This window comes from Nycticebus coucang, chromosome X, assembly GCF_027406575.1.
Source record: "Nycticebus coucang isolate mNycCou1 chromosome X, mNycCou1.pri, whole genome shotgun sequence".
NCBI classification, from domain to species: domain Eukaryota; kingdom Metazoa; phylum Chordata; class Mammalia; order Primates; family Lorisidae; genus Nycticebus; species Nycticebus coucang.
The window spans coordinates 118,600,337-118,626,167 of record NC_069804.1 but is presented as its reverse complement, the minus strand read 5'-3'; the positions used below and the strand labels follow the sequence as shown (position 1 = coordinate 118,626,167).

Below are 25,831 nucleotides of genomic sequence, written 5' to 3'. Positions count from 1 at the left end.
GTATCAGAAAAAAAGACAGAGCAATGAGGCAGGAAGTGGGGAAGGCAGTCAGTACTGGGTACCTGTTGCCATGACAACGGTCTCTAGCAGTGTGGCTTTTCTGGGGGATTTGAGGAAGCCAGGGGTGGGTTTCTGGTCCAGGGATTCCTGTTGCTGGGGAGACTCCATTTTTGTGGCAGGAACAGAGCCCTCCCTGCCTGACTCCCCTTGGTGTCACTTTGCAGGTCCTGTCTGCCTTCTCCAGCCCACAGGTTCTCCTTGGAGCTGCTGCCTGTGCATTCTTTCTTTCCTATTGGCACTAATGGCAGTGCCTGGTCTCAGCCTTGGAGATGTTGACTGCAACAAGTCCTGTCCACCCTGTGACTCTCATGTTCTCCTCCTCCACCCTTGCCCCAGGGGAAATATCCAAGTGGGAAGTGCAATGACAAGAGCCTTCTCTTTTCCGCTTTTGGCCTCATCCTAACTGGGGCCTAAAGACACACACATACATGTCTCTCTCTCTCTGTATATGCCCAGAGAAACAAGGAAGGGGCTCTGAGGAAAGGTGGGTAGTTACTGAGGCTGGTGGAAATGCACAGGGACAGGGAAGGCAGGTGCTGACCCAGGCTGAGGGGAGACAGTGTTAGCCGTAGGCTGAGCAGGACTCATGCTGTCATTCACTTCACTCACTGGAGGCTTTGCAGCCATGAGAACCTCCTAGCCTTCTCTGTGCCCCTCTTTATGGCCTTTTTCTGTATAAAATGTGAAAGGAGATGCTGTGGTAGAACAGTAAGTGAAGTCCCCTCCACCTCTAGGATTCTATGATTCCACGCTGCCCACCATGTTGAGGAGGGGCTTTGCCTAGGAACACCATCTGGCCTGAGTGGGCATCTCCTTCAAATGGTGGCTGATGTTGGCCTTTCCCAGAACCGAGGCATAAAACTCATTCTATTTTGGCCTTCCCTACTAGGTTACAACATACTCACAGTTTACTCTTGGTCTTTCAGGGACTCTTAAAAACATCCAGAACAACCCCTGCCTGAGGCCTAGGAAGGAGATTGGGACGGAGGCAGAGCTGGCTACCTATTTGTCTAACGTAAAATGACAATGCAAGTCTCCTTGTTCAAAAAGCAAGAAAAATGTATCATTGAAGATGATAAAATATAGTGCATTTCTTCTGTGGTCTTTCTTTTGAATTGTCATGGTTTTTCTTCCTTAAATAGATTTTTTTTTAAAGAATAGTTACAGATTTACAGAAAATTTGAGGAGAAAGTACAGAGCATTCCCATATATCATAAACCCTCTTTCCCCTATTATTAACATTTTACATTAATATGGTCCATTTGTTGTATTTAACAAACTAATATTGATACAGGATCATTAAAGTCCATACTTCATTCAAATTTCCTTTGTTTCTGGCTGGTGGTAGTGGATCCCACCTGTAATCCTAGCACTCTGGGTGGCTGAGGCAGGAGGATCCCTTGAGCTCAGGAGTTTGAGACTAGCCTGAGCAAGAGAGAGACCTCTACTCCACTAAAAGTAGAAAAATTAACGGGGCATTGTGGTGGGTGCCTGTAGTCCCAGCTAGTCAGTAGGCTGAGGCAGGAAGATGGCTTGAACCAAGAAGTTTTTTTTTTTTTTTTATTTTTGGCCGGGGCTGGGCTTGAACCCGCCACCTCCGGCATATGGGACCGGCGCCCTACCCGTTGAGCCACAGGCGCCGCCCTGAACCAAGAAGTTTTAAGGTTGCTGTGAGCTAGGTTGTTGGCATGGCCCTCTCATCTGAGCAACAGGGTGAGACTATCTCCAAAAAAAAAAAAAATTCTTTGTTTTTAACTTAATGTCCTTTTTCTGTTCTTGCATCCTATCTAGAATACTATATTACTTTTGTTGTAGCTCCTTGGGCTTACATTGGCTGTGATTTTAATTGGAATTATACTGAATATATAGCTCTTGTATACTTACTCATTTATTTAGATCTTCCATAATTACTCTCAGTGATATACAGAGTGTCCATAATGTTCATATGCATTTTTAAATTGCACAGTATTTTAAATTGTACATGAACTTTATGGACACCATGTATTATAGTATTCAATGTACACATAGTTCATAAAGTTCATCCCTAATTATTTCATACTTTTTGATGCCATTGCAAAAGATATTTTAAATTTTTGTCCTCTAATTGCTTATTTCTAGTATATAAAATATATACTTGATTTTTGTATATTGACCTTTTAAATCCTTAGATCTTCGGTGAGCTCGGTTCCTTTTGGGGCCTGTGCAGCCCTGTGTGACTGGAAGGAAGATGGAGCCAGAAACCAAACCTTAGGGGCGGACCTGACCTTTCTTACTGAGGTCCTGCCACCAGGAGCCTCCTTCTTCCCCGGACTAGTGTGTTCCAGCTCCCTAGTGGCCTGGGCCCCGAGAGTGGAATAGTCGCCAAGGCCCAGAGTGTAGGGCTTCCACACGCCCCGTGAAGGGAACTGGGGCACCTCAAGGGACTCCCCCAATAACTCGAGGCACGAAAACCCCTGCATGGTGAGGAGCAGGTAAATGTGCAGTACCAACATGTCTGTACCTACTGATGTAACCACCTCACAGGTTCCAGCCTCGGAACAAGAGACCCTGGTTAGACCAAAACCTTTGCTTTTGAAGTTGTTAAAGTCTGTTGGTGCACAAAAAGACATTTATACAATGAAAGAGGTTATATATTATCTTGGCCAGTATATTATGACTAAACGATTATATGATGAGAAGCAACAACATATTGTATATTGTTCAAATGATCTTCTAGGAGATTTGTTTGGAGTGCCAAGCTTCTCTGTGAAAGAGCACAGGAAAATATATACAATGATCTACAGAAACTTGGTGGTAGTCAATCAGCAGGAATCATCAGACTCAGGTACATCTGTGAGAGAGAACAGAGGGCACCTTGAAGGTGGGAGTAATCAAAAGGATCCTGTGCAAGAGCTACAGGAAGAGAAACCTTCATGTTCAGATTTGGTTTCCAGACCATCTACCTCATCTAGAAGGAGAACAGTTAGTGAGACAGAATTAAATTCAGACGAATTCAATGGTGAAAGACAAAGAAAACGTCACAAGTCTGATAGTATTTCTTTTTCCTTAGATGAAAACATGGCTATGTGTGTAATAAGGGGAGTATGTTGTGAAAGAAGCAGTAGCAGTGAATCTACAGGGATTCCATCAAATCCAGATCTTGATGCTGGTGTAAGTGAACATTCAGGTGATTGGGTGGAACAGGATTCAGTTTCAGATCAATTTAGTGTAGAATTTGAAGTTGAATCTCTTGATTCGGAAGATTATAGCCTTAGTGAAGAAAACCAAGAACTTTCAGATGAAGATAATGGGTTATATCAAGTTACTGTGTATGAGACAGGAGAGAGTGATACAGATTCATTTGAAGATGACCCTGCAATTTCTTTACCTGACTATTGGAAATGTACTTCATGCGATAAAATGAATCCTCCCCTTCTACCACGTTGCAACCAATGTTGGGCCCTGCGTGAGAATTGTCTTCCTAAGGATAAAGATAGAGGGGATATCTCTGAGAAAGCCAAATTAGAAAACTCAACACAAGCAGAAGAGGGTTTTGATGTTCCAGATTGTAGAAAAACTACAGTGAATGATTCCAAAGAGTCATGTGTGGAGGAAAATGATAATAAAATCACTCAAGCCTCCCAATCACAAGAACATGAGGACTACTCTCAGCCATCAACTTCTAATAGCATTATTTATAGCAAACAAAAAAATGTCAAAGAGTTTAAGAGAGAAGAAACACTAAACAAACAAAAAAGTATGGAATATAGCTTTCCTCTTAATGCCACTGAACCTTGTGTAATTTGCCAAGGTCGACCTAAAAATGGTTGCATTGTCCATGGCAGAACAGGACATCTTATGGCATGCTTTACATGTGCGAAAAAACTAAAGAAAAGGAATAAGCCCTGCCCAGTATGTAGACAACCAATTCAGATGATTGTGCTAACTTATTTCCCCTAGCTGACCTGTCCATGAAAAGTAGAATTATATATTTCTGACTACATAACCCTAAAACTTTAGATAACATGGAAATTATTTTTTTAATGTGAAATTATTTTTTTTACATATATCAAAGTGAGAAAGTGTCTCAATTCAGATAGGTTTTTTTCTTTAGTATGGTTTACTTACTTTGGGAGGGGAATAATGAATATTTATTTCCTTTCAGGAAAATTTCACTTCTGTTTATATTTGGCTTTTAATGTAATTTGCATTGGATAATATAGCTCATCCCTTATCCATCTCCCTCATTTTAAATAATTTCTACTTTCTCTTAAATGAGAAGTATCCGATATATAAATACACACACATATACGTGATATATATTACGACATCATTATATTTTTGATACTTTAAAAAAATAAATCCTTAGACTATTCTAAATTCATTAGTACTAATAACTTTTTGTAGGTTCTTAGGACATTTTAGGTACATGGTCATGATTTCCCTGCAAATAAGGACAATTTTTTTTTTATTTTATACTTTTTCTTCCTTCTTTTTTCTTGTCTTACTGCACTAAGTAGGATTCTAGTATATTGTTGAGTAGTGGTGAGAGCAGCTATCTTTGTATGATCCCTGATCATAGAAGGAAAGTATGTAGTATTTTAAGTATGATGTCAGTTGTAGTTTTTTTAATAGATGCTCTATTTCAGGTGAAGACATTTCCTTTTAGTTCATAGTTCCTTGAGAGATTTGATCACAAATGAATACTTTTTCCTCTATTGAGATGGTTATATTATTCCCCTGTATTATGTTAATATGTACCTATGTTGAGTTAAATTGACTTTCACCAAATGCTCAACAAACTTTGCATTCCTGGGATAAAACTCATCTGACTATGATAAATTCATACACTTTTTATATGTTGCTGGATTTGGTTTCCCAAAAATTTGTTAAGGGTTTTTACAATTACTGCAATGTTTTTGTATTGATGTCAGAGTAATTCTGGTCTCCTTATGTATAGAGGAGGCCTTTTCCTCTACTTTCGTTTTTTTTTTTTTGGTTTTTTTGGCCGGGGCTGGGTTTGAACCCGCCACCTCCAGCATATGGTACCGGCGCCCTACTCCTTGAGCTACAGGTGCCGCCCCTACTTTCGTTTTTTTTTTTTTGTTGTTGTTGTTGTTGCAGTTTTTGGCCGGGGCTAGGTTTGAACCTGCCACCTCCGGCATATGGGGCCAGCACCCTACTCCTTGAGCTACAGGCGCCCCCCTTTTTTTACTTTCTAAACAAAATTGTTTACAGTTTATTTTATCCTTAAATGCTTGATATGATTCTGAGGTGAAGATATGTGGGCCTGGAGTTTTCTTGGCAAGTTTTTTTTGTTGTTGGAAAGTTTTAATACCAAATTAATTTTCTTTTATAGGTATAGGTAGTGGCATGCTGGACCTGGCTTGTACCAGCTAATCAGAGCTGATTATTGCCATGTCTTACCAAACCTATATTCAGTGATGACACACTGATAGATTAAAATTGGCCATGGTTTACACTAAAGAAATTAGATACTTTATGAGTTAGGGTTTTTATTTTCTTCTAGCTTTGGTGGTCTCTCAGAAATTCCCAAGGGAGACAATGCTACCTTATCTTGACTTATCAATGACACCTCTCCCACCTTCTTGAGCACATTTAGGGGAGCGGGAGAATGAGCCTGGGGCGGGGGAAGAGAGAATGCCAGAGACTTCCTCTGACCCTGCATGGGTGGTAATATAAAATTGCTTCAATGTCTACCCCATTCTCTTTAGCCAAAGTAAAACAAATTAGGAATAGTTTGGGAAACTTTTCAGATAATTCTGATAATTATGTAAATGTTTACCAAGAGTTAAGACAGCATTTTAACTTCTTGTGAAAAGATGTAAGGTTGTTGAAGTTTTAAGAAAGGCTAGAAAGTGAGGTTTTTGTGGTTCATAACAGTGTATCCCCTGAAAAAGACCAGGTACCCCATGGAGAGGTACGTACCTTTGAGGACCCTAAGTGGGTCTCTGAGAACTGTTATCAGCTCCCTTCTGTCACTCAGGAGCGGGCCAGAAATCACTCAGCTTTTCTTAAGTGGCCTAGAAAGGCATCAAAGGTTTACCCAATTTAAACCTGACTTTTCAGAGGGCCAAATTATTTTAAAGTACAAATTCATTACTCAAACGGCTCCAGACATTAGGAGGTATTTGCAAAAATTGGCTCTAGGCCCTGACCATAATTTGGTACACCTCCTAAAAACAGCCATATTGGCCTTTTATAATTGAACCAGGAAAAAGGAAAGTAGAAAAAAGACAGTGGCTATAGTCAAGCAGTGTGGCCTGGCAGGCAAGCCACCCAGCCCTTTTCAGGTCTGTAGGGGCAACTGCTGGAGATCAGCCTGTCTGTCCCCGGAGGTGAAGGCCTCAGGGAACGGAAACTCCTTTAGCCCCTGAGTTTGATTAAAGATGTCCAGGACAGCCTCTTATGGCCTTGGCTCATCTTATCACTGCCTGAGAGCCCCAGATGCACCTGACTATAAGCTTTCTCCTACCTACAGTTCTCTCAAGTCCTGGATTCTTGACCCCCAAGTCTAATTATCAAGGGGATATCTGGAAGGCCGGTTACCAAACAGTCTATCAACTCTTATAGTTGGGGAAATTGGCTATCCTTTCATGTCTTTCTAGTCATACCTAAAAGTTTTTTTTTTTTTTTGGCCAGGGCTGGGTTTGAACCTGCTACCTCCAGCATATGGGGCTGGCGCCCTACCCCTTTGAGCCACAGGCGCCACCCCATACCTAAAAGTCTTAATTCCACTCTTAAGAGATATAGAATAGCCATTTATGTGAATATGGGATAGGATCTTATGCCTTCCCCTGTGAAAGACAGATATTAACCTTAAATGTATAGGCTCCTGAAGGATAGGTGAAAAGAATGAACGTATGCTCAATCTGTTCATATCTTGCTTTTTACCTCTCCCACCATAGTTAAATCTAAGACCTGGACTCATCACACCCGAGTCACGCCTTAACAGAAACTGATGCCCTTCGCATCTGGACGTTGAGACCAGTTTGGTGGTAAAGAAATGGCTGCAAGATGCATTCCTCTACTCTTCATAACCATTTTGACTCTAGGAACTTGGGGAAAGGGATAAGATATAATGCCCTTTTAATGAGATGAGAACATTTGGACTTACTTGGCTAAAAATGTTATGAATGTGTCTTGATTTTTCTTTTGCAGGAGGAACTCAATGTAGATCAGGTATTTACATCTTGTTTAATAGGAGTTTGTACTTCATTAGAAGTACTCATAAACCTCACTGTGTTCTGTGAACACAGGCAAAAGAATTACATCTATCAGGATTTGTGTGGGTGGGGGCCAACAAAACAGACCAAGGAAAGATATTACACCTAGGCCAGGCATGGTCGCTCACGCCTGTAATCCTAGCACTCAGGGAGGCCGAAGTGGGTAGATTGCTTGAGGTCAGGAATTCAAGACCAGCCGGAGCAAGAGCGAGACCCCGTCTCTACTAAAAATAGAAAAACTGAGGCAAGAGTATCGCTTGAGCCCAAGAGTTTGAAGTTGCTGTAAGCTATGACACCATGGCACTCTACCCAGGGCAATAGCTTGAGACTCTGTCTCAAAAAAAAAAAAAATAATAATTATAACTGGAGAAGATTATGTAAAGTTCTCAGGTTGCTCTGCCTCCTGTGTCAATTTAACTAATAGCTTGCTCTAATGACATAAGATGATCTAATGACATAAGATGAATACCATATCTTATGCCAATATGCATTCTAAAATTCCTAAGGGATGGTTTTTGCTGTGTGGGCAACAGGCTTTTTCTCGTGTTCTAGCTAGTGGAGATTAGTACCATCTTTGCCCAGGGCACAGGCCCTGAATAATACCTAAACTAGAGTGACCCAGCAGGCCGAGAGTATATTTCCTTGTCTGTCTTTGTGGTACCATCTATGGTAACTGAATTAAATGTTGAGATGGGTTGACTAGCTTGTGCCATGGTAAAAGCCTTGAATGCCACCTGTCTGGGAAGCTGTCGTAGAAAACTGAGGAGCTATTTATTGTTTACTTTTAAGATACATAATTATGGGTGTGCAAAATTTAAAGGAATGTGCTGTTTTAATGTACCAGACAATTCCCAATTAATATAGCACCGTATATAACAAGTACAAAATGTATTTCATGATGTCACCCAAAGAGAAGACTGTTGTTTTTTTTTGTTTTATATCTTAGTTGTTTTCTTGGTTACTTAATTTAGGTTGGTTAAGAGCTTTAGTTATTGGTGTAGGAATTATTTTTGCTTTGGGATTGTTTGTATATGGTTGTATCCAATGTACCCCGTGTTTTATGTCCCTTTCTACTACATGCTGTAACTGTTGTCCTCCTAGGTACAATTAGATTAACTACTCAGGACCACGATCAATCCAGACTTCCATTTACTGTGGACCCATGGATCCTCCTCCTCCAAGAAACCACTAACTGCCCCCCTTTTGTCTTCGTCCCTGTTCAGCAGGAAGCAGTTTGAGCGGTCGGCGTCCCTTCTCCCTAACAGCAGTTTCTATTTGGAGAAGGAGGATAGATACAGGATTCCCCTGCTCAGGGCTGGACAAGGATCCCCCATTTTCTAGGCCTGGGTGAACTCATAAATCAGCCTCATCACAGGCCCCTTCTCTAGGCACCAACAGGCTCATAAAAACCAGCCTGTCCATCGTTCTGCCTAAGGCACCTCTCCTGGAGCAGGGCATACATCCTAAACAAGAAGCTGCCTCTCCTGGAGCAGGGATCACACCTTAAACAAGATGGTGCCTCTTCCTGAGCAGAGAACACAGCCTAAACAGACTGCATTCCTATACAAGGACAGTTTTAAAATTAGCTTCTATCCCTAAGCCCCTGGTGCCAAATGGTTATAACATTCCATCTCTCCCCCACACCCCACACCCCTGCTCATAGGATAGGAAAAGCAGTATATAAATCCCTAGACAGAAGGCCCACATGGGCTACCCTACTGCTTGGGTTCCCCCTTCAGTGCAGCAGAGGCTTCCTTATCTATCTTATCTTTTAATCTGTCAATAAAATTTGTTCTTTCAATTGGTCATGTAGTGTGTGGATTCATTCTTTGAATCTCTGAAACCAAGGACTTGGGCAAAGAGAGATTCTGGCTACACTCTTACGTACTTTATTCTGCCTTCCCCCCCTTTTTGAGACAGAGTCTCCAGCTGTCACCCTGGCTCACTGTGTTGCCCTTGTTAGAGTGCTGTGATGTCAAAGCTCACAGCAACCTCAAACTCTTGGGCTGAAGTGATTTTCTTGCCTCAGCCTCCCAAGTAGCTGGGACTATGTGTCCACCACAATGCCTGGCTATTTTTTGGTTATTGTTATTGTTTAGCAGGCCCCATCTGGGTTTGAACCCACCAGTTCCAGTGCACGTGGCTGGTGCCCTAACCACTGAGCTATTGGTGCCATGCCCATCCCCACTTTTTGCATATTGTTAATGTATGTTACACTTCTACATCTGACAAATCCAACAATACATTGTTATAATTACGCTTTGCATAAATTTATGTATTGTGCAGAAACTGAGCAAAGAAAAAAATATTCACAGCTTTTATTGTATGTATTATTAAATATCATTTTTAGATGTCTTCCCTTGGTTCTTCTGGATTGGAGTTACCATTAGGAGTAATTTCTTTGGCCAATATAATGCTTAGTGGTGATCCACATTTTTTTTTTTTTTAAGACAGTCTCAAGCTATCACCTTGGGTAGAGTGCTCTGGCGTCACAACTCACAGCAACCTCAAACTCTTGGGCTTAAGTGATTCTCTTGCCTCAGCCTCCCAAGTAGCTGGGACTACAGATGCCCAACACAACGCCCAGTTATTTTTTTTTGCAGTTGTCATTGTTATTTTAGCTGGTCCTGGCCAGGTTCGACTCTACCTGCCTCTGTATGTGGCTGGCACCCTACTCACTGAGCTACGGGCACTGCCCCACATTTTTCTGAGTCTCCTTTATAGTCTTTTTTTTTTTTTTTTTTCTCCTGGTTGTTGAGACTTTATAATCTATCAATCTCTCTTCAGGACCACTAATTATTTTGTCAGTTCAAATGTACCAATGAATGTTTTTATTTCAGTTATGCTTTTCCACTCAGGAATTTCTTTTTTTTTTTTTGTTTTTTTTTTGTAGAGACAGAGTCTCACTGTACCGCCCTCGGGTAGAGTGCCATGGCGTCACACGGCTCACAGCAACCTCTTAACTCTTGGGCTTACACGATTCTCTTGCCTCAGCCTCCCGAGCAGCTGGAACTACAGGCGCCTGCCACAACGCCCGGCTATTTTTGTTGTTGTTGTTGCAGTTTGGCCGGGGCTGGGTTTGAACCCGCCACCCTTGGCTTATGGGGCCGGCGCCCTACTCACTGAGCCACAGGCGCAGCCCTCCACTCAGGAATTTCAATGTATTTTTTAAATAACTCCTGTATCTTTATTAATATTTTACATTTTATATAACATCAAAATATCTTCCTTTACTTCTTTAATCATGGTTTCCTATAGTTCTGTGAACATATTTATAGTGGCAACTTTGAAATCTTTGTTCATCTTGACATCCACTCACTGGCATGCCCCTAACTCCTGGCTTCAAGCAATCCTACCTCAGCCTCCCAAAGAGCTGGGATTCCAATGTGAGCCTCTGTACACAGTCATTTCAGGCAGTTTGTGTTTGCTTTTTTTTTCCTGTTGTATGAGTTGTACTTTCCCGTTTCTTTTTTTTTTTTTTTTTTTTGTAGAGACAGAGTTTCACTTTATCGCCCTCGGTAGAGTGCCGTGGCGTCACACAGCTCACAGCAACCTCCAACTCCTGGGCCTAGGCGATTCTCCTGCCTCAGCCTCCCGAGTAGCTGGGACTACAGGCGCCCGCCACAATGCCCGGCTATTTTTTTGTTGCAGTTTGGCCGGGGCCAGGTTTGAACCCGCCACCCTCGGTATATGGGGCCGGCGCCCTGCTCACTGAGCCACAGGCGCCGCCCATACTTTCCCGTTTCTTGCAAATCTCATTTTTTGTTGTTGAAAACTGGGCATTTTAGATAATATATTGTAGCAACCGATTTCCCCCTTCACTATCTAGGGCTTGTCATTTCTTTTTTTTTTTTTTTTTTTGTAGAGACAGAGTCTCACTGTACCGCCCTTGGGTAGAGTGCCGTGGCGTCACACGGCTCACAGCAACCTCTAACTCTTGGGCTTACGCGATTCTCTTGCCTCAGCCTCCCGAGCAGCTGGGACTACAGGCGCCTGCCACAACACCCGGCTATTTTTTTTTTGTTGTTGCAGTTTGGCCGGGGCTGGGTTTGAACCCACCACCCTCGGCATATGGGGCCGGCGCCCTACTCACTGAGCCACAGGCGCCGCCCGGCTTGTCATTTCTTTTTTTTTATTTATTTTTTTTTTTGGTTTTTGGCCGGGGCTCGGTTTGAACCCGCCACCTCCGGCATATGGGACCGGCGCCCTACTCCTTGAGCCACAGGCGCCACCCAAGGTTTGTCATTTCTTTTTTTTTTTTTTTTTTTTTTGTAGAGACAGAGTCTCACTTTATGGCCCTTGGTAGAGTGCCGTGGCGTCACACGGCTCACAGCAACCTCCAACTCCTGGGCTTAAGTGATTCTCCTGCCTCAGCCTCCCGAGTAACTGGGACCACAGGCGCCCGCCACAACGCCCGGCTATTTTTTTTTTTTTTTTGGTTGCAGTTCAGCCGGGGCTGGGTTTGAACCCGCCACCCTCGGTATATGGGGCCGGCGCCCTACCAACTGAGCCACAGGCGCCGCCCCGGTTTGTCATTTCTTTAGTGATTAGCTAGATTATGTTAGTGAAGTCTATGCCCTCCCCCCCCCAACACAGTATGAAGCCTGTTATGTTGCTCTATAGGAGGCACACAGGCTTGAGTATGCCCATAGTCATGGAATGAGGGTAGTTTGGGCTGGGCTTTATTTAACTCTTCTCAATGCATCCAGCTGTTAAGCTCCTCTAATTGCCTGCAGATTCCTGGGGCATAAATTGTTTCTCAAGAGATTAGTTCTGCTTCTAGGAGGTCTCTTACACCTCACTCCTTCTCACATTGTCTTCAACAAACTAGTAGCCTACAGTTTAGTCACTATCTCCAATGAATCTACCTATGTCCTTTTATTTTTTATTTTTTATTATTATTATTTTTTTTTGTAGAGACAGAGTCTCACTTTATGGCCCTCGGTAGAGTGCCGTGGCGTCACACAGCTCACAGCAACCTCCAACTCCTGGGCTTAAGCGATTCTTTTGCCTCAGCTTCCCGAGTAGCTGGGACTACAGGCGCCCGCCACAACGCCCGGCTAAATTTTTTTTGTTGTTGTTGCAGTTCGGCCGGGGCCGGGTTTGAACCCGCCACCCTTGGTATATGGGGCCGGCACCCTACCGACTGAGCCACAGGTGCTGCCCTACCTATGTCCTTTTAATTACCTTAAAACCAAGTGTGGTGATTTCCAGTACTACTTATGATACCAAATGTTTGGTGTTTTCTGACACCTATCAGTTCTCTGATTCTGTGACACCAATTAGGTGTTTTACAATTTAATTCTGACACTAACTCTTCAGTGTTAGCACAGACTTCACAGATTGAAGTTTTAGTGTCACAAGACTGCCCCCCCTTCAGATGCCAGTTGCAAATGAAGTCCCCAAAGGCTACCCACACTTCTTCCGGGTCTAGTAAAAATTTAAGGGTTCTTAAGATTCCCATCCTCAACTTTGTTCTTTTTTTTTCTTTTTCTTTTCTTTTTTTTTTTTTTTTGAGGCAGTCTCTCTTTGTCTCCCTTGGCAGAATGCCGTGTCGTAATAACTCACATCATAGCAAAATGATCTACTAAATGATCAAACTCAGGGCCAGGCACGGTGGCTCACTCGTGTAATCCTAGCACACTGGGAGGCCCAAGGCCAGTGGATAGCATGAGCTCAGGAGTTTTCTTAGAAAAATGCTTTATTGGCTTGGTGCCTGTGGCTCAAGTGGCTAAGGTGCCAGCCACATACACCTGAGCTGGCAGGTTCAAATCCAGCCTGGGTCCGCCAAACAACAATGACGGCTGCTGGCTGCAACCAAAAAATAGCTGGGGGTTGTGGCAGGTGCCTATAGTCCCAGCTACTTGGGAGGCAGAGGCAGGACAATTGCTTGAGCCCAGGAGTTGGTGGTTGCTGTGAGCTGTGATGCTACAGCACTCTACCCTGTGTGACAGCTTGAGGCTCTGTCTCAAAAAAAAAAAAAAAAAAGAGGGCGGCGCCTGTGGCTCAAAGGAGTAGGGCGCCGGCCCCATATACTGGAGGTGGTGCGTTCAAGCCCAGCCCCAGCCAAAAGCTGAAAAAAAAAAAAAAAGAAAAGTGCTTTATTTACTATTACCAGTTTATTATAAAGGATACAACTTAGGAATAGGATAATGGAAAACATGAATAGGGTAAGGTATGGAGCGTATTTGGCACACAGAATTCCATTTCCTTTCTGGATGCTCCATCTGCCCAGCGTGTCAATGTATTCACCAATCCAGAAGCTTCTGAGCCCTCATCATTTATGGGTTTTAATGGAGGTTTTTAGCATATTATGTAGAAATGATTAACTAAATCATTAGCCATTGGTTGTTGCACTCAATCTTCAGCCCCTCCTCAATCCCTGGAGGTCACGGGTAAGGCTGAAAGTTTCAACTCTTTTTTTTTTTTTTGAGACAGAGTCTCACTTTATCATCCCTGGTAGAGTGATGTAGCATCATAGCTCACAGCAACCTCATACTCCTGGGCTCAAGTGATTCTCTTGCCTCAACCTCCCCAGTAGCTGGGATTACAGGCACTCACCACAATGCTCAGCTATTTTTAGAGGCGGGGTCTCGCTAGCTCAGGCTGGTCTCCAGCTCCTGAGCTCAGCCAATCTGCCCGCCTCGGCCTCCCAGAATGCTGGGATTACAGGCCTGAGCCACCTCACAAGCCCTTGAAAGTCAACTCTCTAATCATGTGTTTCATCTTTTTGGTGACCAGTTCTCATTCCGAAGCTTTCTAGGGGCCCCACTTGAGTCATTTCAACTCGGAATTCATCATTAATAACAAAAGACACTTATATAATTTAGGAAATTTCAAAGATTTTAGGAGCTCTGTGCCAGGAACTGATGACACAGACCAAATATATATTATATTCTGTGCTTTTATTATACCACACACCACAGCCTTCACTGTTTTTGAGATCTCCCTTAAACCTGGTCTTTCTCACATTCTATTGCAGTTTCCTTTGGGAAAAAATTTAGAGTTCATCCTGCTAACCTCTCTTCCCCCAGGCAAAATCTGTGAGCCATGGCTGTGGTGTATGTAATATCTATCTTAGGTTATCATACTCTACCCTCAAATAATATTACAGTTGTCCCTTCAGTATATGCAGGGGATTTTTTCCAGGATCCCTTCAACCTCCCTACCCCCATGTACCAAAATCCTCACATAAACAAGTTCCAGAGTTCACACTGTGGAAACTGCTTATATGAAAATTCATTCCTGGGCGGCGCCTGTGGCTCAGTGAGTAGGGCGCCGGCCCCATATGCCAAGGGTGGTGGGTTCAAACCCAGCCCTGGCCAAACTGCAACCAAAAAATAGCCGGGCATTGTGGCAGGCGCCTGTAGTCCCAGCTGCTCGGGAGGCTGAGGCAAGAGAATCACATAAGCTCAAGAGCTGGAGGTTGCTGTGAACCGGGTGATGCCACGGCACTCTACCGAGGGCAGTAAAGTGAGACTGTCTCTACAAAAAAAAAAAAAGAAAATTCATTCTTCCCTATAAACAGGTTTCATATCCTAATAGTGCTGTATTTTTTTTTTTTTTTTCAGTTTGGCCAGGGCCAGGCTCGAACCTGCCACCCTTGGTATATGGGGCCGGTGCCCTACTCTCTGAGCCACAGGCGTCAAAATGTAGTTTTTTTTTTTTTTTCTTTTTTGGCACTTTTTGTCTGGGGCTGGGTTTGAACCCACCACCTCCGGTATATGGGGCCAGCACCCTACTCCTTGAACCACAGGCGCTGCCCAGTACTGTATATTTTATATTATTCTTCCTTTCCTTTCCTTTCTTTTGTCTCACTTTGTCACCCTGGATAAAGTGCTGTGGCTGGTCTCAAACTTCTGAGCTCAAGCAATCCACCCACCTTGGACTCCCAGCATTATTGAGATACGATTTATATGCTATATAATTCGCCCTTTACACAGATAAAGGGCGAATTATAGGTGTAAAGGGTGAATTATATGGTGTTTATTTTGTTAGTTTTTTGAGGCAGGGTTTTTTTTTTTTTTTTGAGACAGAGCCTCAAGCTGTTGCCCTGGGTAGAATGCCATAGCGTCACAGCTCACAGCAACCTCCAACTCCTGGGCTCAAGCAATTCTCCTGCCTCTGCCTCCCAAGTAGCTGGGATTACAGGCACCTGCCACAACGCCCGGCTATTTTTTGGTTGCAGCTGTCATTGTTGTTTAGTGGGCCCCTGCTGGATTCGAACCCACCAGTTCTGGTGTATGTGGCTGGCACCTTAGCTGTTTAAGCCACAGACACCGAGCCAAGACAGGGTCTTACGCTTGTTGCCCAGGCTACAGTGCAGTGGTGTCATTGTAGCTCACTGTGACCTCAAACTCCCGGGCTCAATTGAGCCCTTACCTCAGCCTTCCTAGTAGCTGTGACTACAGGTGTGTGCTACCACCACCTTGATAATTTTTCTATTTTTTTGTAGAGACAGGGTTTTACTATGTTGCTCAGGCTAGGTTTTTAGTATATTCACAGAGTTAAGCAACTATCACCACTATTCAATTTTAGAACATTTTCATCACCCCTAAAGAAACCCTGGTCCCCATTACCAGTCATTTTCCATTCCTGCCCTTCTGCCAGCCCCATACAACCACTAGTCTACTATAGATTTCTGTCTCTGTAGATTTGTTGATACAGCCATTTATTAATAAATTAAATAATACAATTTGTGGTCTTTTGCGACTGCCTACTTTCACGTAGCATAAGGTTTTCAAGGTTCGTCAAGGTCATACTATGTATCGGTACTACTTTTTTTTTTTTTTTTGAGATACGATTTATCTACTTTATTGCCCCTGGTAGAGTGCCGTGGCGTCACAGCTCACAGCAACCTCCAACTCTTGGGCTTAAGTGATTCTCTTGCCTCAGCCTCACAAGTAGCTGGGACTACAGGCACCCGCCACAACGCCTGGCTTATCATTATTATTATTATTTTTTTTTTTTTTGCAGTTTTTGGCTGGGGCTGGGTTTGAATCCACCACCTCTGGTATACGGGGCCAGCGCCCTACTCCTTTGAGCCACAGGAGCCGCCCTTTTTTATTTTTATTTCTTATTTATTTATGTTTTTCCCGTTTTTTTTTGTTGTTGTTGTTGCAGTTATCACTGCTGTTTTAGCTGGTTGGGGCCAGGTTCAAACCGCCACCCTTGGTACATGGGGCTGGCACCCTACCCACTGAGCCACAGGTGCCACCCAGTACTACTTTTTATTGCTAAACATATTCTGTTATGTGATAACTCACATATTATTTATTCACCAGCTGATGGATGATGTTTTTGCCTATTAGGAACAATGATGCTATGAACATTTGTGTACAAGTTCTGTATGGCTGTAGATTTTCATTTCTCTTGCATACATACCTAGGAGTGGAATTGCTGGGTCATATGATAACTCTGTGTTTAACATTTTGAAGAATTTCCAATCTGTTTTCAAAAGTAGTTACACTCCCATCAACATTGTATAAAGGTTCTAGTTTCTCTGCATCCTAACCAAAACTTCTTTTCTTTTTTTTTCTTGAGACAGAGCCTCAAGCTGTTGCCCTGGGTAGAGTGCTGTGGCATCACAGCTCACAGCAACCTCAAAATCCTGAGCTTAAGCGATTCTCTTGCCTCAGCCTCCCAAGTAGCTGGGACTACAGTTGCCCGCCACAATGCCCAGCTATTTTTTGGTTGTAGTTGTCATTGTTGTTTGGCAGGTCCAGGCTGGATTTGAACCCACCAGCTCTAGTGTATGTGGTTGGTGCCTTAGCCGCTTGAGGTACAGGCGCCGAGCCCAAAAGTTATTTTCTATCTCTTTCATTTTAGCCATTCTACTTTGTGAGAAGTGGTATCACATATCGCACTGTGGTTCTGCTTTGCATTTCCCTAATAATTAATAACGTTGACCCTCTTCATATACATGTTGTACATTTGTATATCTTATTGGGAGAAATGTCTATTCAAATAATTTGCTCATTTTTATTTTATTTTTTTGAGACAGAGTCTCACTTTGTCATCTTCCATAGAGTGCTGTAGCATCACAGCTCACAGTAACCTCAAACTCTTGGGCTTAAGTGATCCTCTTGCCTCAGCCTCCTGAGTAGCTGGGACTACAAGCACCACCACAACTACCAGCTAGTTTTTGAGACTGGGTCTAACTCTTGCTCAGAGCTGGTCTCAAACTTCTGAGCTCAAGCAATCCACCCACCTTGGACTCCCGGAGTGCTAGGATTACAGATTTGAGCCACTGCTCATTTGCTCATTTTTAAATTGAGTTCCTTGTCTTTATGGTTAAATTGGAAGAGTTCTTTATATATTCTGGAAATTAATACTTCATCACATGTGATTTACAGTTATTTTCTTCCATCTTGTTGATCTAGTTGGTTGTCTTTTCACTTTCTTTTCTTTTTTTTTTTTTTGAGACAGAGTCTCACTTTGTCACCCATGGTACAGTGCTGTGGCATCATAGCTTACAGCAACCTCAGACTCTTGGGCTCAAGTGATTCTCTTGATTCAGCCTCCCTAGTAGCTTGGGCTACAATAGCCCACAACACACCTGGCTATTTTTAGAGGCAGGGGTCTCGTTCTTGCTCAGGCTGGTCTTGAACCTGTGAGTTCAGGCAATCCGCCCACCTCAGCCTCCCAGAGTGGTAGGATTACAGGTGTGACCCACTGTGCCCAGCCTGTCTTTTCACTTTCTTAATGTTATTATTTGAAGCACAAAAGTTTCCATTTTGATGAAGTTAATATATCTTTTTTGTTATGTATACTTTTGTTGTCTTATCTAAGAAAATTTCCCTAACCCAAGGTCATGAATATTTACGCTTATGTTTTCTTCTAAGAGTTTTTTTTTTTTTTTTTATAGCTCTTACATTTATATTTATGATCCATGTTGAGTTCCTTTTGGTGTATGATCTGATATAATGGCCTCATTTTATTCTTTGGCATGTGGATATCCAATTGTTTCATCACCATTATTTAAAAAACGATTCTTTTTTTTTTCTTGAGATAGAGTCTCACTCTGTCACTCAGACTATAGTGCTATGGCCTCAGCACAGTTTATAGCAACCTCAAACTCCTGAGCTGAAGCCATCCTCCTATCTCAGCCTCCCACGTAACTGGGAATACAAGTGCCCACCACAATGCCCAGGTAATTTTTCTTTAGTAGAAACAGGATCTTGCTCTTGCTCAGGCTGGTTTGAAACTCATGAGCTCAAGAAATCCTCCTGCCTTGGCCCCCCCGAGTGCTAGGATTACAGGCTTAAGCCACCACAGTTGGCCCTAAAAACTATTCTTTTCCCTTTGAATTGTCTTGGTCACTTGTTGAAAATCCAGTGAGCATAAAAGTGAGGGTTTACCGGTGGCGCCTATGGCTCAGTCGGTAAGGCGCCAGCCCCATATACCGAGGGTGGCGGGTTCAAACCCGGCCCCGGCCAAACTGCAACCAAAAAATAACTGGGCGTTGTGGCGGGCCCCTGTAGTCCCAGCTACTCGGGAGGCTGAGGCAAGAGAATCGCTTAAGCCCAGGAGTTGGAGGTTGCTGTGAGCTGTGTGAGGCCACGGCACTCTACCGAGGGCCATAAAGTGAGACTCTGTCTCTACAAAAAAAAAAAAAAAAAAAGTGAGGCTTTACTTCTGGATTTCCAATTCTATTCCAGTGATTTTTGTATCTACTTGTTATGGCAGTCCCACACCGTTTTTTTTTTTTATTGTTGGGGATTCATTGTGGGTACAATAAGCCAGTTACACTGATTGCAATTGTTAGGTAAAGTCCCTCTTGCAATCATGTCTTGCCCCATAAAGTGTGACACACACTAAGGCCCCACCCCCCTCCCTCCATCCCTCTTTCTGCTCCTCCCCCATAACCTTAATTGTCATTAATTGTCCTCATACCAAGATTGAGTACATAGGATTCATGCTTCTCCATTCTTGTGATGCTTTACTAAGAATAATGTCTTCCACTTCCATCCAGGTTAATACGAAGGATGTAAAGTCTCCATTTGTTTAATGGCTGAATAGTATTCCATGGTATACATATACCACAGCTTGTTAATCCATTCCTGGGTTGGTGGGCATTTAGGTTGTTTCCACATTTTGGCGATTGTAAATTGAGCTGCAATAAACAGTCTAGTACAAGTGTCCTTATGATAAAAGGATTTTTTTCCTTCTGGGTAGATGCCCAGTAATGGGATTGCAGGATCGAATGGGAGGTCTAGGTTGAGTGCTTTGAGGTTTCTCCATACTTCCTTCCAGAAAGGTTGTACTAGTTTGCAGTCCCACCAACCGTGTAAAAGTGTTCCCTTCTCTCCACATCCACGCCAGCATCTGCAGTTTTGAGATTTTGTGATGTGGGCCATTCTCACTGGGGTTAGATGATATCTCAGGGTTGTTTTGATTTGCATTTCTCTAATATATAGAGATGATGAACATTTTTTCATGTGTTTGTTAGCCATTCGTCTGTCATCTTTAGAGAAAGTTCTATTCATGTCTCTTGCCCATTGATATATGGGATTGTTGGCTTTTTTCATGTGGATTAATTTGAGTTCTCTATAGATCCTAGTTATCAAGCTTTTGTCTGATTGAAAATATGCAAATATCCTTTCCCATTGTGTAGGTTGTCTCTTTGCTTTGGTTATTGTCTCCTTAGCTGTACAGAAGCTTTTCAGTTTAATGAAGTCCCATTTGTTTATTTTTGTTGTTGTTGCAATTGCCATGGCAGTCTTCTTCATGAAGTCTTCCCCCAGGCCAATATCTTCCAGTGTTTTTCCTATGCTTTCTTTGAGGATTTTTATTGTTTCATGCCTTAAATTTAAGTCCTTTATCCATCTTGAATCAATTTTTGTGAGTGGGGAAAGGTGTGGGTCCAGTTTCAGTCTTTTACTTGTAGACATCCAGTTCTCCCAACACCATTTATTGAATAGGGAGTCTTTCCCCCAAGGTAAGTTCTTGTTTGGTTTATTGAAGATTAGGTGGTTGTAAGATGTTAGTTTCATTTCTTGGTGTTCAATTCGATTCCAAGTGTCTATGTCTCTGTTTTTGACCACACCGTTTTGATTAATGTAGATTTGTGCTAAGTTTATAACAATATCTTACATTATTATTTATGTAAATTCATTTACATGTTTTATCATTAGCATTTGTATTTTCTCTTTGCTTAGTAGGAGAAATCTCTGAAATTTATTAAGTAAATCCTGGCAGAAAAATAATTTTAAAAGTCTTTAGGCCACTATAAAATTAATAAGCAGTAATATTTTTCTCTGAAATTGCTAATTATTCTATAATTTTTCTCTTGCATTTTATTTTTTTGAGACAGAGTCTCACTATGTCACTAGAGTGCAGTGGTGTCACAGCTCACAACAACCTCTAACTCTTGGGCTTAAGCGATTCTTTGCCTCAGCCTCCCAAGTAGCTGAGACGGGCCTGCCACAATGCCTGGCTATTTTTTTGTGGTTGTTGCAGTTGTCATCGTTGTTTAGCAGGCCCAGGCTGGGTTCAAACCTGCCAGTCCCAGTGTATGTGGCTAGCATCCTAACCACTGAGCTATGAGCGCCAAACCTTATCCTTGTATTTTTTTTTTTTTTTTTTTTTTGTAGAGACAGAGTTTCACTTTATAGCCCTCTGTAGAGTGCCGTGGCGTCACACAGCTCACAGCAACCTCCAACTCCTGGGCTTAGGCAATTCTCCTGCCTCAGCCTCCCGAGTAGCTGGGACTACAGGCGCCCGCCACAACGCCCGGCTATTTTTTTGTTGCAGTTTGGCCGGGGCTGCGTTTGAACCCGCCACCCTCGGTATATGGGGCCGGCGCCCTGCTCACTGAGCCACAGGCGCCGCCCTTATCCTTGTATTTTAAAAGAGGTTTTTAGGGTGGCACCTGTGGCCCAGTGAGCAGGGCACCGGCCTCATATACAGATGGTGGTGGGTTCAAACCCAGCTCCGGCCAAACTGCAACAAAAAAAAATAGCCGGGGGTTGTGGCAGGTGCCTGTAGTCCCAGCTACTAGGGAGGCTGAGGCAAGAGAATCGCCATACCCAGGAGTTGGAGGTTGCTGTGAGCTGTGATGTCATGGCACTCTGCCAAGGGTGATAAAGTAAGACTCTGTCTCTAAAAAAAATAAAATAAAAGAGGTTTTAAGCCGGGCGTTGTGGTGGGTGCCTGTAGTCCCAGCTGCTCAGGAGGCTGAGGCAAGAGAATCGCGTAAGCCCAAGAGTTAGAGGTTGTTGTGAGCCGTGTGACGCCACGGCACTCTACCCGAGGGCGGTACAGTGAGACTCTGTCTCTACCAAAAAAAAAAATAATAATAAAATAAAATAAAATAAAAGAGGTTTTATAATTTCAAGTTTTACAGTTTGATCTATGAACCATTTTGAATTTATGTTTCATATGTGTATGGTGTGAGATAAAGATACTTTTTTGCATATGGATGTCAAGTTATTCTAACACCACTTGTTGAAAAATCTGTCCTTTCTTCATTGAATTTCTTTAGGACTTTTTGTTTGTTTGCTTTTGAGACAGAGTGTTGCTATGTTGCCCTCGGTATAGTGCCATGGCATCACAGCTCACAGCAACCTCAAACTCTTGGGCTTAAGCGATTCTTTTGCCTCAGCCTTCCAAGTAGCTGGTACTACAGGCATCCACCACAATGCCTGGCTATTTTTTGTTGTTGTTGTTGTTTCAGTTGTCATTATTGTTTTAGATGGCCCAGGCCAGGTTCGAAACCACCAGCCTTGGTGCATGTGGCCGGCACCATAACATAACCACTGTGGTAGGGGTACCCAGCCTACTTTAGGACTTTTTTGAAAAAATGAATTGACCATTTATGTGTGAGCTTATTTCCAGCTTATTTATGTGTGAATTACTTTATTTCATTGATCTGTATGTCTGTCTTTATGCTGATAATACACAGTCTTGATTACTATAGCTTTATAATTAGTTTTGAAATCAGGCAGTGTGGGTCTTCCAAATTTGTTCTTCAACTTGAAAATTATTTTGGCTATCCTATGTCCTTTCCTTTCCTATATAACTTTTAGAATCTCAGCTTGCTGGAATTTCAATTGGACAGCATTGAATTTATAGATCAATTTTGGAGAAAATTACTGTATATATTATTTTTTATTGAGACAGAGTCTCCCTTTCTTATTGATAGAGTGCCGTAGGATCATAGCTCACAGCAACCTCAAACACTTGGGCTCAAGTGATTCTCTTGCTTCAGCCTCCCTACTAGCTGGGACTACAGGTGCCTGCCACAACACCCAGCTTACTTTTTTCTTTTTCTTTGGTTTAGCAGTCCCAGGGCCTGGTTCAAACCTACCAGCCCTGGAGCATGTGGCTGGTGCCCAGCTGAAAATTACCATACTAACACTATTGACTCTTCTAATCCATGGATAATGTATCTCTCCATTTATTTCAGTCTTAATTTCTCTCATCAATGTTTGTAGCTGTCAGTGTATGAATCTTGCATGTAGTTTGGATTTCTTTTGGATGTTATACATATATGCTTTCTGCCTACTAAATTCAAATAAACATTTCCTTACATTTCATCCTAGGTTTTTTATGGTTTATATATAATGTAATTGAGATCATACAATGTATAAAATTTTGTTGTACATCAGAATCACGTGGGGAGTGTGTGGAAATTAGATTCTAGAGGCTCATTCATGGAAATTCTGGGTCTGTGGTACAAACCGGGATACTACATTCTCAAGAAGTTTTCCAGGCAGTGTTTTAAGACATTTTTTTTTTTAAATATTTTTCCTTTTTTTTTTTTTTTGGCCAGGGCTGGGTTTGAACCTGCCACCTCCGGCATATGGGACGGGCGCCCTACTCCTTGAGCCACAGGCGCCACCCATGTGTTTTAAGACATTTTGAAAAAAAGTTATTTTATTTTTTTAAAAGTTATTATACACAAAGTTAAAATGGTTTTATCTAACGAAACATATCACTTCTCCTGTATTTATCTTTGAACTTCAAGTTGTATTTTCTTTTTTCTTTTTTTTTTTTTTTTGAGACAGAGCCTCAAGCTGTCATCCTGGGTAGAGTGCTGTGGCATCACAGCTCATAGCAACCTCCAACTCCTGAGCTCAAGCAATTCTCTTGCCTCCACTCCCAGGTAGCTGGGACTACAGGCACCTGCCACAACGCCTGGCTTTTTTTGTTGTTGTTGCAGCCATGATTGTTGTTTGGAGGGCCCAGATTGGATTCGAACTCACCAGCTCAGGTGTATTTGGCTGGCGCCTTAGCCGCTTGAGCCACAGGCTCCGAGCCCAAGTTGTATTTTCTACAAGTGAAATTAATTGCCCAAGGATACGCTTGGCTAAAATCTCAGAAATTCTGACTCAAACATAATTAAGGAATTTTTAAGTATTAATATATGTGTCAAGTACAACACAAGAGACATCAGGAATAATATGAAAAAGCCTTTGTTTTTGTAAGGGAACATACTGGTGAGTTAAATAAAAATGCCTAACACTGAGCGCTTTTAATATTTTTAAGAGCACTATCACTCTCTTCAGTTAGAATTGATTTGGAATGGGAAGAGATGTTTCTTTCTTTCTTTTTTTTTTTTTTTTGAAACAGAGTTTTACTATGTTGCCCTCGGTAGAGTGTTGTGGCATTACAGCTCACAGCAATCTCAAACTCTTGGGCCCAAACAATTCTCTTGCCTCACCCACCCTAGAAGTTGGGACTACAGGTGCCTGCCACAATGCCCAACTATTTTCTTTGTAGTTGTCATTGTTTTTAGCAGGCTTGGCCGGGTTCAAACCCACCAGCCCTGGTGTATGTGGCTGGTGCCCTACCCACTGAGCTCTGGGCGCCACTCAGAAGAGAGATTTCTTAGCCTGAAACTCAAGATGTGTAATTCTCTGATATTATGTATGGACAAGTGCCTTGATTTTGTATAATAGGCCAGCCAGGAGGCTTTTCAGAGAAAATTCATACTTAGAAAGGTATGAAAATTTAGCTACAGTTTCCATGGGATACTGGGATGGGGTGACACAATTCATTTTCTGGTCAGTAGATTAGTCTCAGGACACATTCCCCAGAGGATCTAAAATGTCTTTTTGTTTGTTTTTTTGAAACAGAATCTCACTTTGCCATACTCAGTAGAGTTCGTGATGTCATAGCTCACAGCAACCTCAAACTCTTGGGCGTAAGCGGTTCTCTTGCCTCAGCCTCCCATGTAGCTGGGACTACAGGCACCTGCCACAACACCCAGGTTTTTTTTTTTTTTTAGACAGAGTCACATTATGTTGCCCCCCCTTGGTAGAGTGCTGTGATGTCACAGCTCACAGCAACCTCAAACTCTTGGGCTAAGGGCGGCACCTGTGGCTCAAAAGAGTAGGGCGCTGGCCACATATGTCGAAGGTGGTGGGCCCCATATACCAAAGGCGGTGGGTTAAAACCCGGCCCAGGCCAAAAACTGCAAAAAACGAAAAAAAACTCTTGGGCTAAGCGATTCTATTGCCTCAGCCTCCCAAGTAGCTGGGACTACAGGCATCTGCCACAATGCCTGGCTATTTTTTTTGTTGCAGTCGTTGTTTTAGCTGGTCCAGGCCGGATTCATACCTACCAGCCTTGGTGTATGTGGCCGGTGCCCCAACCACTGACCTACCGGCGCCAAGCCAGATCTAAAATGTCTTGAGTCTTGAGGCCAAGGCAAGTGGATCACCTGAGCTCACGAGTTCAAGATCAGCCTGGGCAAGAGTGAGACCCCATCTCTACAAAATAGAGAAACTAGCCAGGTGTTGTGGTGGGTGCCTACAGTCCTAGCTACTAAGGAAGCTGAGGCAAGAGGATCACTTGAGCTCAAAAGTTTGAGATTGCTGTGAGCTATGATGCCATAGCACTTTAGGCAGGCCAACAGAGTGAGACTCTGTCACAAAAAAAAAAATAAAATTGTCTTGAGTTCTAAGTAGAGAAAGGAAACTATACGGAAATGTAAAACGACCTAAATTTTTTTTTTTATGACTACAAGTCATCTTTTTCTTTTTTTTTTTTTTTGCAATTTTATTTTTTTTTTTAGAGACAGAGTCTCACTTTGTTGCCCTCAGTAGAGGGCTATAGTGTCACAGCTCACAGCAACCTCCAGCTCTTGGACGTAGGTGATTCCCTTGCCTCAGCCTCACGGGTAGCTGGGACTATAGGCGCCTGCCACAACACCTGGCTATTTTTTTTTTTTTTTGCAGTTTGGCTGGGGCCGGGTTCGAACCCACCACCCTCAGTATATGGGGCCGGCACCGTACTCACTGAGCCACAGGCGCCGCCCAACCTAAAAATGTTAATGACTACTTTGCTTACAACTGTGTGGGACCCAGGCAGACTTGGGGTAGTACCACCTGCATTTGGGAGAAGGACTTTATCTACACTCATATAGGGATCAAATAGGGGCTTTGGCCCTCTGGAACTGTAATAAATGAGAGGAGCTTTGTCACCATGAGGACTCATTATATGAGTGGCTATTAGTAGATAGTACAGGTACTGGGCATAGCAGGAATCATCACCGGATATGGTAGTATCCAAAGAAGGGTGGGACCTTCTTAGCTGCT

General features: G+C 42.8%; 1 protein-coding gene across 1 annotated transcript; it reads left to right on the top strand.

Annotated features, from left to right (window-relative positions):
- The first annotated feature begins 2,246 nt into the window (after window positions 1-2,246).
- LOC128577825 (E3 ubiquitin-protein ligase Mdm2-like) lies at window positions 2,247-6,976 on the top strand. The gene has a single exon (XM_053580172.1). The coding sequence runs from the start codon at window positions 2,536-2,538 to the stop codon at window positions 3,997-3,999; it is 1,464 nt and encodes a 487-aa protein (XP_053436147.1). The 5' UTR covers window positions 2,247-2,535; the 3' UTR covers window positions 4,000-6,976.
- The last annotated feature ends 18,855 nt before the right edge of the window (window positions 6,977-25,831 follow it).

Coding starts and splice junctions, on each gene's coding strand:
- LOC128577825 (XM_053580172.1), top strand. CDS start 2,536: ATGTGCAGTACCAACATGTCTGTACCTACTGATGTAACCACCTCACAG.